Genomic DNA, 18744 nt, shown 5'->3' on the forward strand with positions numbered 1-18744 from the left:
AAACTGAAATATATGAGGGTGTGGGGGTGCCTAGCCAAAGTGATGTTACCCGATCCAAAGAAAAGGAAAATAGGGTTTTAAGACTTTTGATTGTTTGTTTATTGGTTATGTTGAACATAGTGCTGCCTATAGGTTTCTAGTTCTTAAGAGTGATATGATTAAGTGTGACACCATCATGGAGACTAAGAATGTTGAATTCTTTGAGGACATTTTCCCTTTGGGGTCTAGCGCTAGTTCCTGCATCATTTCTAGTCTTAAACAACTAGTTGAAACCTATAATGAACCTATAAGTGAGGATTTAAGGAGAAGTAAAAAACATGGGACAGAGAAATCTTTTGGAGATGACTTTTATACGTATCTTATTGAGGACGATCCCTTAAGTTTTTCAAAAGCTATTAGTTCTATAGATGCAAACCTTTGGGAGCAAGCCATTAGGATTGAAATTGATTCTATTAAAAAGAATAATAAATGGACTTTAGTGTATCTACCTGAGGGTGCAAATTCTATTGGATGCAAATGGATCTTTAAGAGGAAGTATAACCCTGGTGGATCTATAGATAAGTACAAGAATTTCCTATTATGATTTTGATAGCCTTAGCTGCAATCCATAAGTTAGTGATTCATCAAATGGATGTTAAGACAACTTTTTTTAATGGTGATTTAGAGGAAGAGATATGTATGACTCAACTTGAGGGGTGTGTGGTGGATGGTCAAGAGAACAAAGTGTATGAACTTTTGAAATTCCTATACAATTTAAAATAAGCGCCTAAACAATGACATGAAAAGTTTAATGAGACTTTATTTGTTGATGGTTTTCTAATAGTGATGTTGATAGATGTGTGTATACAAAATCTATGAATGATAATCATGTTAGGTGAGACAAACCAATATTTGTGTTTTTATTTATTTATTAAGATTTTTTTGCTCATTGAGTAGTTAAGACAAAATTAGGTATTCATGGAGAGAAATAAAAAGTTTATAGTGAAAATAAATGAAATGATAAATTTAGAAGATTTAAAAGTCTAAAATACATTTTGTTATATTATAAGAAGGATTAATTATTATTTTAGTCCCTAAATTTGGGGTGTGTGTTTTTTTAGTCCCAAAATTTAAAAATACTTTTTTTAGTTCTTGAATTTTGACAAATTACTCTAACATAATAAATTGATATTTTATGGTGGTTTTTAACATTTTATGATGAGTTTTTAAAGCATTTTATGACAATTTTAAAATACAAATTCAAGTAGTTAAAAAATAAAAATTAATTTATGACACCTAAAAATCATTACAATGTGTTAATTTATTATGTCATGGACTACAAAAGTATTTTGTCAAAATTTAGGGACTAATTTTTTTAAAAAAATTCCAAGACTAAGAAAACACATATTCCATATTTAAATACTAATTAAATCTTATAAGAATAAGAATATAACTATTATTTAATTTTTTTCCTTTATTTTTCTATTCAAATAGTAGAACAGAAAATTGATGTTTTCTTCTTTGCTTTCTTTTTCTTCTATTTTTGTATCTGCTTGTTTCATTTCCAAACTTAACAACCCTGCTTTTTAATTTTTAATTTTATTTGAATACACGGAATGGATGCATATTTTTTTTTTAATTTTTTTATGTAAATCATTATGTTACATAAGTTTGCATGATAAAAATAGGTAAAAAAAAGAGTTTTCTTGGAAAAAAAAATTAATTAACTAAGAAGGTTTCACATAATTATAAATATTTGTTTATCTTATATATTACACGCATTCAAACACATATAGAATCCAATCCATATAGAATAAAAAAAAAGATAAATTAATGATGAAATTGTGTCCAATGTTTGATTTTTATGGGAAAAACGTTTAACAGAGTTTATATATATATATATATATATATATATATATATATATATATATATCATTTTAATAGTGATCATTTTTTAAAATTAAAATTGAATTCATTAGACAGAAATTGTTATTTATAAATGTAACGAAATTAATTATTATGTAAATTAGCTTTACTAACAGTAATTAAATCAATTTAATTTGTGTCATAGTTAATTTGATTATAATAAAGAATGAAGGGGAAGAAAATAGTGTGAGAGGAAGAGAAATGGTGGGGTTGTTTATTATGGAGAAGTGAGAAGGGTGAGGAGACTAGGAAAATTCTTGAAAGAATAGAATGATCATTTGTTAAGACTTATAGTGTAAATAATAATTTTGGTAGTCACAATAAGAATGTGAGTAGTGGATGACACATTAGCCAGTCTTGGGTCAAGAAACAAACTACACAAGCCCAAATTGTTATTGCACACACCTTCCTATCTTTCTCCCTCTCTCTATCTCTCTATTCTCAAATTCTGATTCTCTCTTTCCAACACACACACACACACAGAACTCACAGGATCCTTTATCTTTAGGGTTTTTGATGCTCCTTCTTCTCGATGCTCTCTTATCGTCGCGCACCGTAGCTCAAGGTACATACATGATCTCGTGCTTTTTTTCCATTTCTGTTTCTCCTAGGTTGTCACTGGATTATTATTTTACTTCTTTATCTGTATCCCTAATTATCCCCTATTTTTAATTTTGTTCACGTGGTGCACACAAATTAATTATCAATTCCCACTGGAATCTTTGATTTTAGGGTTTATTGCTTATTTTTCGGTATTATACTGTCTGCTTGTTTACGGCCCGGTAATTTTGGGATTAATCATTTGTTTTCATCTGCTAATCAGGTGTTAGTGCTAATGGAGTTTGAAATGGTGTAAGTTGAAGCCCACCTTTTTAGTAATTCCTTAAGGTGTTAATAAGCTACATGGCTCGGAAGGGTAATCAGCAGAAGAATGGAGTGGACCGTCATGGATTGAATAACAAAAAAGGGGTTTCTGGTGGCATGCTTCCGGGAATGAAAGACCTTGGTAAAGGAGGGCCGGTGAAGGTTTTCCTGAGAGAGGAACTCGCAGAAACCAATAGTATCGGTGTTTCGCAGACTGCATGTGATGCTAGTTCTTCAGGTGATGAGTGTAACAATGAGCAAAGGTCTGTCAAGGTTTCTAGAAAAGAGAAGCAAGGGATGGCCGGAAAGCATGACCTGGAGGAGTCCTCATTCTTTGAGGGTAATTCTGGGGATGGCAGTTTGAATTCTGAAGCCGAAGCTTCAATACAAGAAGAAAATGGGACTTTACCTAGAAGTAATCAAGGTCAACAGAGTATAAAGAGTAGATTGAGCTGTATACTGGATAGTTTGCACCTGAAAAGTGTGGTGGAAAAAGTAGAGCTTGCCGATAATGTGATAATTAGGAGATTAAGATTGTTAGTGTTTTCCATCTTTACAGCAGTTTCAGAGTGGCTAACCAGGCAGACTCCATTGTTTGTATCTCTTAGAACCATCGTGTTTGAAGCCTGCCATAATGTCAGAACAAAAGTTGTGCTGGCATATCCTATTGTTTTGAAGTGCCTCATGCATTTTGGAAACATAATGCTCCTATTATCAGTGTTTTGGTTGGACTGTGCCCTTCGGGGTGTTGATTCATTTATACGTATGGGTACAACGTCCTTCTTCTCTGTTATTTGGTGTAGCATATTCTCGGTGATTAGTATGATAGGGATGCTCAAGTTTCTTGCTGTCCTGGTAAGCTCGGGTCACACTTGTCATTGCTTTTTATTATCTTGGAGTTAATCTGATGATAAAGCCATCATAATTGAAGTTTTTATAGTCACTATAATTAATTCAATTTTATCTTATTAGTTCTTTCCACCATGTAGATGCACAATTTGCATTGTAGTATTCTGTGTTGATTAATCTCGTATAATTGCATTTAATCACCTTAGGAAAGAAAAGTTCAATGAAAAAATGTTTATTGAGCTGTTAGATTTAAAATCTATCCCTGTTGTTATACATTTTATTGTTTTACTTGCATTTCTTTTGATTTTTATTTTACTATCTTAAGATTGTTCATTGTTCATATTGGAAGCAGTTTCCAACTTCCCAGTACACTTGTTCTGATTGTTGCAATTTTAGGTTAAGATATGGTAGTGATAATTCTGCAAGAGGAAAGAATTTGGCATGACAATGTTTTATTTTGTCCAAATTAATAAACATTCGTGTGGGCTGGGAGTATACATAACAAATTATAAAACCTAGTGTACAAATTGTTTCAGTTTATACTGTTTTACATAAGTTGAATCAGCTTGAGTTGCATCATCTTGTAACTATTTGACTTTTGAACCCCACATGTGGCAAATATGTTAGTTTGGATGAATTTAGCGAACATGATACTTAGTTCTAGGTGTATCACCACTCTTGTACTTGGGATGTTTTGTGCATTTTTTCATTCTATTCCCTTCCTAAAGTGTCTTGTAATTTTTTTTCTTTTCCTATGCTAACTAGCTTTTGTAATTGATCAGGGCCTGGCTGCCTTGATTGGATGTTTTCTTGGGCTTATGCTTGCAATTTTGGTAGTTGCAATCATTGGGGTTATTACCTTGTGGTTTTATGGTAGCTTTTGGACAACAGCATTTTTCATCATTCTTGGAGGTGATTTGTGTGCCCTTCTGTTTACCTTTGAACATTTTCTGTCAGTTCTTATGTGTCCTTTTTCTATGGTAGTTGGGTATACATGTTACACTGAATCTTTGTTTTTATTTGAAATTTCAGGATTGACATTTATGTTAAGTCATGAACGGGTGGCACTACTTATCACCACAGTGTATTCTGTCTATTGTGCAAGGCTGTACGCTGGCTGGCTTGGTTTGCTATTGGCTTTTAATTTAGCTTTTATCTCTAGTGATGTTCTGATATACTTCCTGAAGAAAAACATAGAACAACAGAGTAGATCCAATCCTTTTGAGCAAAGAGCTGGAATGCATGGTCAACCAGGATTTAGTGATGAACCAACACATGCGTCTTCCTCGGAAAATGGACAGGGACCATCTGCAGATCGCAATGCTGGCATCCCTTCAACTAGTGGGGTTGATTCTGATTTAACTTCTGAAGATGAAGTTGTCCGTTTGTTGAACTGCTCTGATCATTATGCAGCACTGGGATTCACGCGGTATCAAAATATAGATGTTTCAATACTAAAGCGGGAATATAGGAAAAAGGTTGTTGTCATTCTCTAATGTCAATACTTACACAACCGTGTGTTATTTTTGTGTCTTTCTAAGATTTTGTATTGTTGGGAGTTATTAGTGTGGTTGGATATTGAGTTATTTGTAGGATGAAAGTTTAATGCTCTTCTATAACTTAAATACTATCCTTTTTGTTGCTTGATAACTCTCCTCATTACTAAGAACCTCTGTTTTCATTGATTATCAGGCAATGTTGGTACATCCTGATAAAAATATGGGTAATGAGAAGGCTGCAGAAGCCTTTAAGAAACTTCAAAATGCATATGAGGTGAGTTTTAAATTTTTGTTCTCCCTGAAAATCAAGAGATAATCCTTCCCTAATACTTTATGGTTATAATGGTTTCCCAGATTCTAATGGATTCGTTGAAGCGAAAAGCTTATGATGATGAGCTAAGGAGAGAGGAGATTTTGAGTGTATTTCGTAGATTTCATGATGCTTCTCGTAAGGTATGATTTATACTTTTTTCCCCTACTGTTTTAGTATTGTGGTAAGTGGAAAGGGAACTATGCTTTTTGGGTCAAACACATTGTGGTCAGGAATAATATTCATCAGTATTGGGGATAATAACCATGAAGAGGTAGAAGACTTAGTAGGGATGAACATTCATTGTTCATGAATCATAATATATATATATATATATATATATATTCCAAAACCATGGAATTGTAATGACCAATGTTTTAATGGGGATTTTAGAAGATTTCTACATCATTATTTTGATGTGTAGTGTAGTCATGCATGTATTTTTCTTCATCTGGAAGGGGCAGTTTGCTGTCTCTTGCCTGTGTTCAGTAGACTCTGAAGACCATTTAGAGAACCTTGTAATCTATTTTTTGATACAATTTATTATTCTCTTTTCTAACTTTGGCTGTGAATGCAACTGATTTGCCAGAATGGTAGGCATGGATTCTTTCCTTCAGGATTTGCACGATCTGATGCAGATGGCAAGGATCCATTTGGTGATTCAAGGCGAATAGCCTGCAAAAGATGTGCTGGCTTTCATGTCTGGATACACACCAAGAAACAAAAGTCTCGGGCAAGATGGTGCCAGGTTTCTTCTTAATCTTTTTTGTTCTCAATGAAGCCTAGGTGGCATGCTTAACTGACAGTTAGTTGGCTAAGTCTATTAATAATTGCAAAATATTTGCAAGTATTCTGTCTCTCTCAGCATGCTTTCCCTTAAGAGAGTATTTTTCATATGTATCATGGCATGTTGGCACTAATGTTTTATGGTGGGTTTTTTTTTTTTTTTTTTTTGTTTTAAAGGATTGCCAAGACTTTCATCAAGCTAAGGATGGTGATGGATGGGTTGAACAATCTTCCCAACCATTTCTTTTTGGCTTATTGCAGAAGGTGTGAATCAACGTACCATTTTGAAAGTCTTATTGGATAACACCTTATAACCCATAGTTCAAATTTTATGAGTCAATTCCTGGTTCTATGAGATACATAGTCAGAATAAAATTTTGCTTAATAATTTGAATTGTTTTTACTTTAGGTTGATGCTCCTTCAGCATATGTGTGTGCTGGTAGCAGGATATATGATGCCACTGAATGGTATATCTGTCAGGTAATTTAGTTTTTTAATCTTCATATTTTGACCATATTTCATTTAAGAACTCAGTTGTTAGATGTGTGTGTGTGCGTGTTTGATATGCTTGAAAGAATTTGTTTCAGCTCACATAAGATACCAGACAGGATTGTCTGTTTGAAAAAAAGAGTTTTAAATATTGCAGCATAGTTTTGTTCTGATTTTAAAAAACTGTTCTCTCTAGCAATGCCATGTGAAATAGTGATATAGGCATATTTCTCTAGAGTCCAGATATGTAATCTCTATTTTAGTTTGTCTGGTTTGCATGATTCACCGAATAGCTTGCTTAATGAGACTTGTATGGAGATTAAAGATCTACAAGGCATTAATGATGAACATATTTATTGCAGGGCATGAGATGTCCAGCGAATACTCATAAGCCAAGTTTTCACGTGAACACAAATTTAATGTCCAAGCATAATTCTGGCAAAGGAACTAGTTCAGGTCAAAGAGGTGGGCATATGCCAACACCTAATATTGAAGAAACCATGACTGAGGAAGAATTATTTGAGTGGTTACAGAATGCAGTACATGCGGGTGCATTTGACAATTTTAGTAGCACTGCAACAGAGAGCCCATCTCCCAAATCTGGAAATGGAATGAAAAGTCCTGGCAGTAGTAGCGCCGGTGCCAGTGCTGGTGCTGGTGGTAGTAGCAGCAAGAGAAAGAAAAAGGGAAAAAAGCAATGGTGATAACCATGTAATGTTATATCTCATTATGGCGGTATTGCCTTGAGGACTTCGAATGCTTGAAAAGCATTTAAGTTTCAAAGCCGATATCTGTTAATGAAGCCCCAAAAATTGAGTTGTAGCCACATTGTACAGCGTTATTTTTCCCAAAGTGTAGATATTGTTGTCCAATAAATTTTCTGGTATCCCTTTAGCCTTTTTAATACAAGTTGTATCAAGCAGCAATTTTAAACAGCCATAGCACATAGTATACCATCCTAGTACCTCAGGTGGCACCATTGCCACTTTATATTTGCCGTGTTTTGGTTAAATTCATAGTTGTGACTTTCTGGTGGTTAATTTAAATATTTTAGTTAATTCAAATAATAATATATTGAAGTAATAAATTATTGTGGTTTGCATAGTAATGAATTTCGATAAATATATGAATGTTAGGCATCAACTATGCATTCTTAACGTCAAAAGAAAAATAAAAACAAACTATGCATTCTCGCACAAATTTTGTATTATCACCTGAATTCCTAACAATTGTATTTGTTTCTGTAAGTAGATTGCATGATCTCTATACACTTGTGGTGCGGTCAACTATGAATTAACTGACAAGGATGCTTTATGGTCTTAAAAAAATGGATCATTGTTTTTCTGTCTTTTTAAAGGAAAACATTTAAATTAAGAATGTCTAATTTACAAGGAAAAGGAAAAGCTAAGTATCGTCTCAAAAAATAAAAGGAAAAGCTAAAGAATTAGTTTTAGTGCTTTTACCATACCTATTAAAAATAACTTCTTTAAAGAATGGCCGAAAAGCACCATATTATAGATTCTTGTCTAGATGAATGTAGATGGTTAGCTTTCATATTTAGTGAATGATCTTATAAATTTTTCGTTGATTTATTTCGTGAATGATTTTTATGTTTTATTTAAAAAGTTGATTGAGACAATTTAACCTAAATTAAATAATTGAGTTTTGACATTAAAAAATAATTGATTTCTAATTTAATTTTAATGATATTACATTTTTTGTTTCTCAAATTATTTTTAGTTCATAAAACATATTACTAAGTGTTGTTCTAGTCTTTTTTTGGCAGAGTAGTTGTTCTAGTCTTTTAAAGCTTTTATTATATAAATTAGTTTCTAAAATTATCAGTTTGTTAACAAGTACAACTGAAGAGATGAATTTTTACAAACGAAAATTTGTAAAAGTGTTGTGTCGTACGTCACGTGGACTAATTTGTATATTTATTTAAGAGTAATTTTATTCAAATAAAAAAAAATCAGCCACAGATTCAAACCTCTCTCTTCTAAAATAATATGAATACTAATTTTTCAAAATAATAACAAAAAAAGGGAATTGATAATAAAAATCTGTTTAATTATTTTCTTAAATGAAATTTGAAAATTTTATATTCAATTCTGATTGAATCAAATTAAGTTAGCTATTACTTTAAAAAATAAATATATTTTAATTTTTTATTTTTTATATAAAATTTAAACTTAAAACCTTAAGTTAACATAAATTAAGTATTTGTTTTAAATTAAAACACACAAACTTTAATAAAAAAATATTTATTTAAAACTAATTTTTTCACACAGTTTAATAAATTAAAAGATTAAAATAATTTAATTTTACCCAACTTGAAAATAAATATACCCTACCTTCCATTGATACATTCCATTTCACATTGATTTAATCCATAACATAAAAATTAAAATAATTTACCTGTCCAAACAAAAAGAACCCCTCTTAACAACACTTGAAGTTGAAGTGTGTAAAATTCATTCCCTTCTCTCGATGGAGGCAAAGTCACTGCTCAAGGGTTCATCACTTAAACCTTCTTATCCCATCCATAAGCTTTCAAAAACCACGATGATGACACCCAACTGCGTTAGATTCAGTTTCAACTACAACTCATGCCTCATATTCGCAAATGGGTACCCTTCTTCTTCACTTCCACTTTCTCTTCAGAATAAGCCCAGAAAATCGGCATCAGTGGTTGTGAGTGCCCGAAGGAAAGACAAGAAAGAAGATACCCATAGCTCTGTTCCCAAACCCGACGAGGTCACTGGTTTCTTCCCCGAAGCTGTGCTTCTTAAAAAGGTCACTTTTTTATACATACCCGCGTTTTGTTTTTCTTTTCCCTTCTCAGTTTAATGTGATTTTCTCGGTTGGGGCAAATTTTTATGGGTTTGGTTTTGTGTACAAGATACCCTTTTGAAGATTCGTTCATCTTATAGAAGAGAGTGTTCCTCACAATTTAGAACATGTTATAGTATATGACACTAGTTATTGCATCCTTTAGTTAACTGTGTTCATTCTTTATGGGATGAAGTTTCTCTTTGATATTAAATTGTTTTTTTTATTGTGATTTTCAGAGAACAGTTGAGGAAGAAGGGAAGCTTCTCCCGGAGTTTGAAGATGCTGATGAAAGTGAGTGGTCATGGTTCTAGTTGTTCAATTTGTCCTTAGTTGCTTGCATCTGTTTGGATAGGCTAAATAGTTCGGGATTACTGTGCTGAGATTATTGGTTATTTATTTCTTTTAATATTTTTTTAATTTTCATTTACAGGAGAACTCTTTGAAGCGCTGATGCTTGAGCTGGATAGTGATATGGATGTTGATATATGTACGTAGATTCTTTATCCTTTCTGTTAGAGAAGATATTTTACTATTGCACATATGTAATTTTGTAGAAGTAGGAACTTTGTTACATTTCTTGTAATTATTTTCATTCTCTTTGTAGTTCTTTGATTTGTTTGTGAGCTGTGTTAATTCTTGTATGTATATGGTTGTTCTGGATTCAGATAGCAATAATGTGATGAATCATTCCCTTCGAAGATTTGGTCTTTAGATGGTAGAGCTCATAAGCTTTAAATAATCACAATCTGTACCAACCTTTTTTCTTTATCCTGCAACCCTCTTCTTTCCAATGACCCCAAAGACCTTTGCCACCAAATTATCACTTCCACATATCTTCCAGTCAAACTCACTGGTGCCAAATATCCTACCTATCTACCTGACACAAACAATGCTCAACTGAAACCATCAAGTTTAATGATGTTAATGTTCTTAACCGTGCACACAACTTTTGGGTCTGGATCAACTATTGTATCTCACTCCTTTGAGCTTTTGTGAGGTCAATGTACAAGCAGATAAGTTACATGAGTGTGTGTGTGGAGGGTGAGTCTTGATGCAACAGTAAGGTTGTTGTCTTGTGACCTGAAGGTCACATGATCAAATCTTGAAGACAGTCTCTCCACCTGTAGGGGTAAGGCTATGCTATGCGCATCTACTGTTTACATATCCCACTAAGTGGGAGCTTTGTGCAGTGAGTCACCTTTATGTGCATCAGTGCATGTGCGCATGTGTTTTCCTTAAACAATTTAAGATGTCATATGGCTTCTTATTGTAGTTACTAGCTACCTATCTTCTGCCAGTACATAGTAAAATAAAAGATCTTGGTGCTAATCTTTATCTATATCTCAACTGCTCTATCTCACAGTACTCTGCTGCTTCTTTACCTATGCAGTGCGCCACTATGAGGTTATGTACTTAATTCATGAGAAGCATGAAGAGGAGGTTGTAGCTGTCAATGAGAAAATTCAAGGTAATCTTTCATGGTTTACTTTATATAATTTTTTAACTGCTCATATTCCCTTGATGCCATGTAGAATGAGTTCTATAGTTCACCATTTCTTACATCCCTTATTTGTCTTATTAACTCTAACGACATTTTTTATTAACCTCCCTTTGCCAAAAGTTAACAAGTCATAGCTGGTAAATATATTCTTCAATGCCCTATCTGGAATTTCCACGAGGGATTTTGCTTCTTTTGTTCCTATTCATTCAGTAGGAAAATGAGGCTGTGGAAAACTTTTGCACTAGATATACTTTATCCTCTGTGGCAATGTTAGGTAGTCCTGTCTCTATGCTCCATAGAACTGACGGTGGTAAAATGTATAAGTTGTGGAATCACAAAGAACAAACAGTAACTATCTGCTAATTGGATATATCACATATGTTATGGGCAACAAACAAAAAATTTCTGTTTAAATTCTTTAATAATTTACCTGGACAGTAGATAATAACAATTCCTTGATATTCTAGTGGTATCTTAAAAAGTTGCTGTGATCTAAAGATGAACAAAAAAGATCTTCAGATTAGTCTGGTTGTATTTTAAAAATTTTGCAAATGTTTGCAGACTTTTTGAGGGAGAAGAAAGGTCAGGTTTGGAGATTGAATGATTGGGGTATGAGAAGGCTAGCTTACAAAATAAAAAAAGCTAACAATGCCCACTACATGTTGATAAACTTTGAGTTGGATGCCAAATATATCAACGATTTCAAGACTCTGTTGGACCAAGATGAAAGAGTTATTCGGCATCTGGTGATAAAGAGGGATGAGGCAATCACTGAAGATTGCCCTCCTCCTCCGGATTTTCATACACTGCGTGGAAATGCAGATGATGATGAGGACGAAGAATTTGATGAAGATTATGATGGTGACTGGGATGGTGAAGATGAGGAGGATGGCGATGAAGGCGAGGATGATATTATTTTTGTAGATGGTGATGAAGATGATATAGATTCTAGAAAACAGACATCAGCAAATGTTAGACAACCAGATATAAGAAAATTGAGGGCTGAGAACGTAAGTAGGTAAGTGGATGTTATCTTATATCCTTTGATTCTTTTGTTCATTTGTTTCCATAGGAATGCAGAGCAGTTCTAAACTTTATGGCTCTAACTATAGGAATATCTAAGTAACTAGAGTTTCTTGTTTGCTTATATGGTCATATATAAAATGTTTGTGTGATGAATAGCAAGGGGTAGCTGATACCAGCAAACACAGAAAATGAAAAAGATTCGCAATGTGAAATTCATACAAGGAATGAGTATTTTTTTTTTATCAATGTTAATTGTTAATTTGTTAGGTTTTGTCAGCGGAAGGTATTGAACCTGCGATTTTTCCCTCTTACCTCACATCTTAACCATTCAATCAATCTTATATTTCCATGAGAAATGTGCATGAGAACTGATGTTAACTTTAAAGGTTGGTCGGCTCGAAAACAGTTTTTGTCGCCAGAGTCAAATTTTTTCTCTTAAAAGATAACTCTTTTCTCGGAAATAATTTAAGAATTGTTGTCAATTTTGATCATGATAAGGTTACATTCTCGCTTGAAAAACTGCCATGGAAGATCATCTGCTAAGAGAACCGCATGCTTTATAATCCAATCCGTTATAAATCATCAAACGGATAAAAAGAAAATAAAGTTGATCAAACGATTTACCAAACAAATTGGCTTTTGGATCTTATTTTCAAAATCAAATTAAACTGAACTTCATAGAATTTTATTTTTATCCTTTTTAGTGCTTGTTTGGTTGGCTGTTTATACAGCTTCAAACATTGTTCATGCGTTCCAATGCAGCAAATGGAGGAGTAATTAATGAATTTGGAAAAAAATATGGATTACATTGAACCTTACATTTTTCCAAACACACCCGTATGCTACCCTTCAAGTAAAACCAAGTAATCATTCCTTATAATTAATGAAAGTAACTAAAAACCAATGTCATTGCATTATTACTCCTCATTAACATAATAAGTTTGATGCCTTGATTAATTTTTCAACCCCTTTCATAATAATTTTTTTTTTATCAAGCATGCATCATATATAAAAGTGTAACATAATAAAGGATTGTTTAATAAACAATATAAATAAATTGTTTAATAACTTTTAGTACACAAGTTGTTAGAGTATCTGAGCTCTAATGGTTATACTCGTGGATGATGATGACTTCAGCTCAAGGGGGAGACTATCATGTAGAAGAGACTCACACTTGAGGGGGAGATTGTTAGGTTACAAGTGTGAGGTGAAATCTCATATTGGACAAAAGTGAAAAAGTTAAACACCATATAAGTGAAGAAAAGACCCATATATTTGAGCATCATCACTTAATTAATTGAAGATAGAGATTCAAAATAAAATTTTAATATGAGACTCACAATAATAATAAAAATTTATTAGAGAACCAAAATAAAATTCAGTCATTTATTAAAGACCTTAAACATATTTAAATCTAAATTTTAAGGTAATAGAAGATGATACACTTTTTTTCCTTTTCTTTATTCTAAAAAAATTGTTTTATTTTGCACATATATTTTCCTCGAAGACATCCTAGTTAATTACTTAGATCTTCATATATTCCTATATAAGGCATAACGTTGAGAAATGCTCATCATTTTGCCGATGCCTCTCATTTCTAGAATCTATGATTCTATATCATCATCATCATCTATAACGATAATTTCATCCCTCACCATCATCATCATAGGCTTCCACCACATCTTCACCATCCCAATCATCATCGTTATTATCCGCAATCATTTTTCTCCCCCAAAATGTCTGCAAATGTTTGCAACAATTTAGAAACATAAACATAATACTTATAAAAAGAACACATGACATTCAGGTCAAAAGACAGCAATTACCTTTTTTTTTTAGAGAGAAACAGCAGCAGCAACGTTACCTGTTGCATGAAGCCTCTCCCTCTACACACAATAGTTGATCCTGACAACCCAAAAGTCGTGTGCTGCATTTAAAGCACGGGTACCATTTGGTGATGTAAATAAGAAATTATAACTATACAATTACGTGCTTTTTAATCAATAATTTTGAATACTACTAGAATACACAATTTTCAAAAGATGATCCAACACAATAACTATTTGCACCTAGTGCAAGTATGCATTGACTATCAGTAGTTAGTTAGTTTAGTTCCTGAAAATATGAATCCTTTCTGTGCCTCGTAACTGAAACACTCCCAATCGAAATACAAAGTCCTAAATATAAGTAGACTAAACCAAGTACCAAAAAGCATGAATAGTCCTATTCAAATGGAGAAAGAGTCGGTTAGGCTTTTCCAAGAACGAAAGATAAAAAATTAAAAACAATACACATTTAATCACGCAAACCTTTATGATTCATAAATCCAAGCGGCTAGGATTTTCCCCACGTAGCAAATCCGAAAATTGGACTAAGTTGCATCCTCTTGACACGTTGCATTTCCAAAAATTGGACCAAAACAATTGTTATTGTTATTTATATATAAATGCCTGGATCATCAGTATATGTATCATATCATCAATTAAAACAAAAAGAGCCTAAAATAAAACATGGCACCTCAAATTTCAAGAGGCAGAGTCTCTATTGTTGTTTTGCTAGCCTCTCTTGTCCTCCCACTACTTTTTCCGGAATGTTATTATTCTTCTGTGTTCATTGCAAGTGCAGCAGCCCCAGAATCAGATGTTGATCTGTTAGAATTTCCCTTAAACTTAGAATACTTGGAGGCTGAATTTTTCTTGTTTGGGTCTTTGGGTTATGGATTGGATGTGGTTGCTCCAAATTTAACTGAGGGAGGACCCCCTCCCATTGGTGCCAGATTGGCCAGACTTGACAGCCTTGTCAGGGATATCATCTTGCAGTTTGGTTTCCAGGAAGTTGGACACTTGAGGTTTTGTTCTGTCTCTAGCTACTCTTGTAATTACTTTTAGGCAAAAGTCTTATAATTTATGTTGCACCTAAATGTCTAACTCAATCTTACCAATTCTCTTTATAAGATAAAGATTATCTCTCACTGTTGTACTTTATTCCCACTGTTATATTTTATTTTAATTTGATTAAAGATTATCTCTTATTGTTATACCCGAAATGAAAAATAAAAATAAAAATCGTAAATAAATTCAGAGAATTTTTGTTAACACCTCAGTCTTATAAAAAACCTTATAAACTTTTATAAGATAAAAGTTGTATTTCATTTATATATTTTATAAGTTGTATTTCATTTATATATTTTATTTTAACTCGAGACTCAATAATTTTATAACAGGAACGGTTAAACTCAATTATTTGTTGTAGTTATTCTTTAGTTTTCTGTTGGCCTCTATCATATCAAGGTACTCCAATATTGTTTGAAATAATTTTATTTTTTCTATATTACTATGTGTTGACCTCTATCATTTGGAGGTACTCTAATATTGTTTGAAACAATTTTGTCTTCTTCATATAACATGTTACTTTGTATGGAGAGTCAATACTCTTTAATTTTCTATTGACCTCTATCATGTAAAGGTATTCTAATATTACTTGAAATAATTTTATCTTTTCCATATTACTATATATCAAAAGTTAATAAATTTATGCAGAACTACTCACTCAGTTATTTGTTGTTGTTACTCTTCAATTTTTTGTTGACTTCTATTATGTAAATGTACTCTAATACTTTTTTATTTTGATTTAAGAGTTAATAATTTTATGAGAAACTACTAAACTCAATCACTTATTGTAGTTACTCTTCAGTTTGACCTCTATCATGAGAAGGTATTATAATACTTTATTTTGACTATATCATTGTGAGATCTCTAAAACCAAAACAAAAAATCACATAGAAGATTTTTCAAGTGTTGGTGTGCACTTTTGCAGGGCCATAAAGAGCACAGTGAGAGGGTTTCCTAGGCCATTGCTGGATCTAAGCACAGCATCTTTTGCCAAAGTAATGAATAGTGCATTTGGGCGACCTCTGGTTCCTCCCTTTGATCCCTATGCTAATTCGATCAACTATCTGCTTGCATCTTATGTGATTCCCTATGTTGGCCTCACTGGTTATGTTGGTGCTAATCCACTGTTGCAAAATGCTACTTCCAAGAGGGTAAAACTTTAAATTCAACACAACTAACTAATCCATTAATTCCTCTATGATAAATTTAGGCTCGTTTCACACTCATGAAATAAATTAGTCTAGACGTAAATCACTTTCTGATTTTGACGTACAGTACTAATGTATTATTATTTCGTGTCTGATACAAATTTTAACGAAAACAAAACTAACCTACCACCGCACGTGTTTTAAGCCATGAGTAAGGTTACCCCCACCAAAAAATAAATTAAAATAATTTTTATAATTTCCTTTTTCTTTCTATCTTTTTGTTTTGTTGGTCAATTAATCACTAGTTTTGTTTCACACATCTCCCTTATTTGTTTGTATATATCTATCTCCCTTATTTGTTTGTATATATCTCTCTCCTTGTTATATAAAAGATGTCGTGAGAACTGTTATAACATCACAGTTACTCTTGGATTAATAGAAAGAAAGAAAATCCATCACCAATTAGCAATCATGTTTGACAACATGATATATATGAATTTGATCGATCTGAGTAATATAAGAAAATTAACAATTTATATTACTTGTATTTACATGCATGACAAATGAGATTAATAATTAAATTTTTCATCAATTACTAAAATTATTTGCTTTAGCTTACATGAGAAAAGGTGAATCCATATTTCACATTTATATTTAGTATACATGTCTTTCAAACTTTTAAATCATATAAAATTAATATTTTTTAAGTTATTCAATAAAATAAATTACTTCTCTTAATTTCATTTTCACTCTTCCATGTCACACAATGACAATGTGCACATGTTGTGCATGCATGAACAGCTTGTTGCAGGGCTTCTGGGAGTAGAGTCCGGGCAAGATGCAGTTATTCGAGCATTATTGTATGAATATCGAACGTTATCGGTACAACCATACAATGTGACTGTGGCAGAGTTCACAAATCGCATATCAATGCTTAGGAACAACCTAGGAGGTTCAGGTTTGAAAGATGAGGGTCTTGTGGTGCCTAGAGAGCAAGGTGCTGAGGGTAGAGTCACCGGCAACATTCTTGTTGGCGACAAAGATTCACTGTCATATCCCAGGACTCCAAGGGAAATATTAAGGATAATATATGGAGGAGGTGATGAACATGTTCCCGGTGGCTTCTATCCTAAAGGAGCAAGTGGTAGAATAGCTAAATATTACTTGAAAACTACCTAAAGCTAGAGCATTTGTTTCTTGAAATTGTTTGCCTACCCTATCACTGTAAAATATCATAATAAGAATGCATATTGCTTGATAATATGGCTACAATTTATAAATAATTTATCAAAAATCGAGTCTTTGTTAATATATATTTCTAAAAGGAATGTAATAGTTTTATTGACAACTTTGATCATTGCCGATCAATATTATATTATGTGTTAAGGTACTATTTAAGGGAAAGAATTATCGAGGAGATTCCGTCACATAAGATAACTTGAGATACTTTAATTCAAAACATTAAGGCTGACGTTTATGAGTCTTATCCTCACTTATAATACTTAATTTTTACATTTTTATAGGATGTGGGACTTCACCTCACACTTCTAACCCAACATCTATAAAATGACACATCATCACTTAACAAACTTAAAATAAAAATTTCAATAATCAAAAACTCAATAGGAAAAAATTTATATATCTAAGCCTACAATTTATTTAAATGACATCAAATACTAAATTTATCTAAACATTACATTCCAGCCCATACATTTATCAACTTAGTAATATGATATTTAAACTAATTTACACTTCTTTATATTTTTTTAAAATCTACATTTTTTCTTTGAACTTTGTCTATCTGACATAAAACTAATTTTTCTCCAATATTAATATGACAGAAATCTACACTTTACTTAATATGCCTCGTTTGCAGTCTTTTTTTTCTTCTTAATTCAAAAATCACATCGTGAAGATTCTGATTATAAATGACCCAAGTAATTCTAGCTAGAAGAGCCTTTGCCTATATAGGCTACAACAAATTCTCCTATTTCTTTCCCGATGGGCATGCTCAAATACGTATCAAAGGATCCTGATTCTGAAAAAAATGTATGCATCTACATTGAATAAAATCAGTGTCAAGCAGTGGCAGATCCAAAAAAAAATTCCGGTGGGGGAAAAAATTAATTTATGTTTTCACAAAAGTAAAACAATGAGATTTTACAAAATACATATGTCATGACAAAAGAAATTTAAAATATTTATATTCTACTAATTATATTTGTCCTTTATATATTTTTATATTTTGAAAATATTCTATGATTTTTTTATTATTAATACTATAAAAAATATCTCTCTTATATACTAATCAAATAATTATTTAACTATCAATCTTTCTTACAAAATTCATAACAAAAAACATATCTTTCAACTATTGTAATTGTCATATGCAAAATCAAAGTTAACTTCACAAATAAATATATCATTAGATATTTTAGTTTTTACTAACATTTGAGAAAGATCACTAGTTCTATTTAACATAAAAAATTGATCATCAAATAAAAAATTTGTGACAAAAATTTCAATTTGACTTTCAAGCACCATGAGTTTCATAAAAGTAGATTCAGATGAATAAAATTTAATCAAACAAATTAATTTTTTCTTATCAAATACAAAAAAAAATGAATCTCTTAAATTTTA

At 32.1% G+C, this 18744-nt stretch overlaps 3 protein-coding genes across 3 annotated transcripts; all 3 read left to right on the top strand.

The window, feature by feature from the left end:
- Positions 1 to 2241: 2241 nt before the first annotated feature.
- LOC114367638 lies at positions 2242 to 7767 on the top strand. Its single transcript, XM_028324821.1, has 10 exons — positions 2242 to 2470; positions 2729 to 3624; positions 4401 to 4530; positions 4651 to 5096; positions 5311 to 5391; positions 5472 to 5570; positions 6017 to 6175; positions 6391 to 6477; positions 6623 to 6694; positions 7066 to 7767. The coding sequence occupies exons 2-10, from the start codon at positions 2809 to 2811 to the stop codon at positions 7405 to 7407; spliced, it is 2232 nt and encodes a 743-aa protein (XP_028180622.1). The 5' UTR covers positions 2242 to 2470; positions 2729 to 2808; the 3' UTR covers positions 7408 to 7767.
- A 1382-nt stretch (positions 7768 to 9149) lies between these two features.
- LOC114425708 lies at positions 9150 to 12317 on the top strand. Its single transcript, XM_028392659.1, has 5 exons — positions 9150 to 9499; positions 9775 to 9829; positions 9969 to 10025; positions 10929 to 11006; positions 11601 to 12317. The coding sequence occupies exons 1-5, from the start codon at positions 9194 to 9196 to the stop codon at positions 12059 to 12061; spliced, it is 957 nt and encodes a 318-aa protein (XP_028248460.1). The 5' UTR covers positions 9150 to 9193; the 3' UTR covers positions 12062 to 12317.
- A 2203-nt stretch (positions 12318 to 14520) lies between these two features.
- LOC114367189 (desiccation-related protein PCC13-62-like) lies at positions 14521 to 17477 on the top strand. Its single transcript, XM_028324322.1, has 3 exons — positions 14521 to 14913; positions 15882 to 16107; positions 16906 to 17477. The coding sequence occupies exons 1-3, from the start codon at positions 14576 to 14578 to the stop codon at positions 17281 to 17283; spliced, it is 942 nt and encodes a 313-aa protein (XP_028180123.1). The 5' UTR covers positions 14521 to 14575; the 3' UTR covers positions 17284 to 17477.
- The last annotated feature ends 1267 nt before the right edge of the window (positions 17478 to 18744 follow it).

This window comes from Glycine soja, chromosome 9 (assembly GCF_004193775.1).
Source record: "Glycine soja cultivar W05 chromosome 9, ASM419377v2, whole genome shotgun sequence".
NCBI lineage: Eukaryota > Viridiplantae > Streptophyta > Magnoliopsida > Fabales > Fabaceae > Glycine > Glycine soja.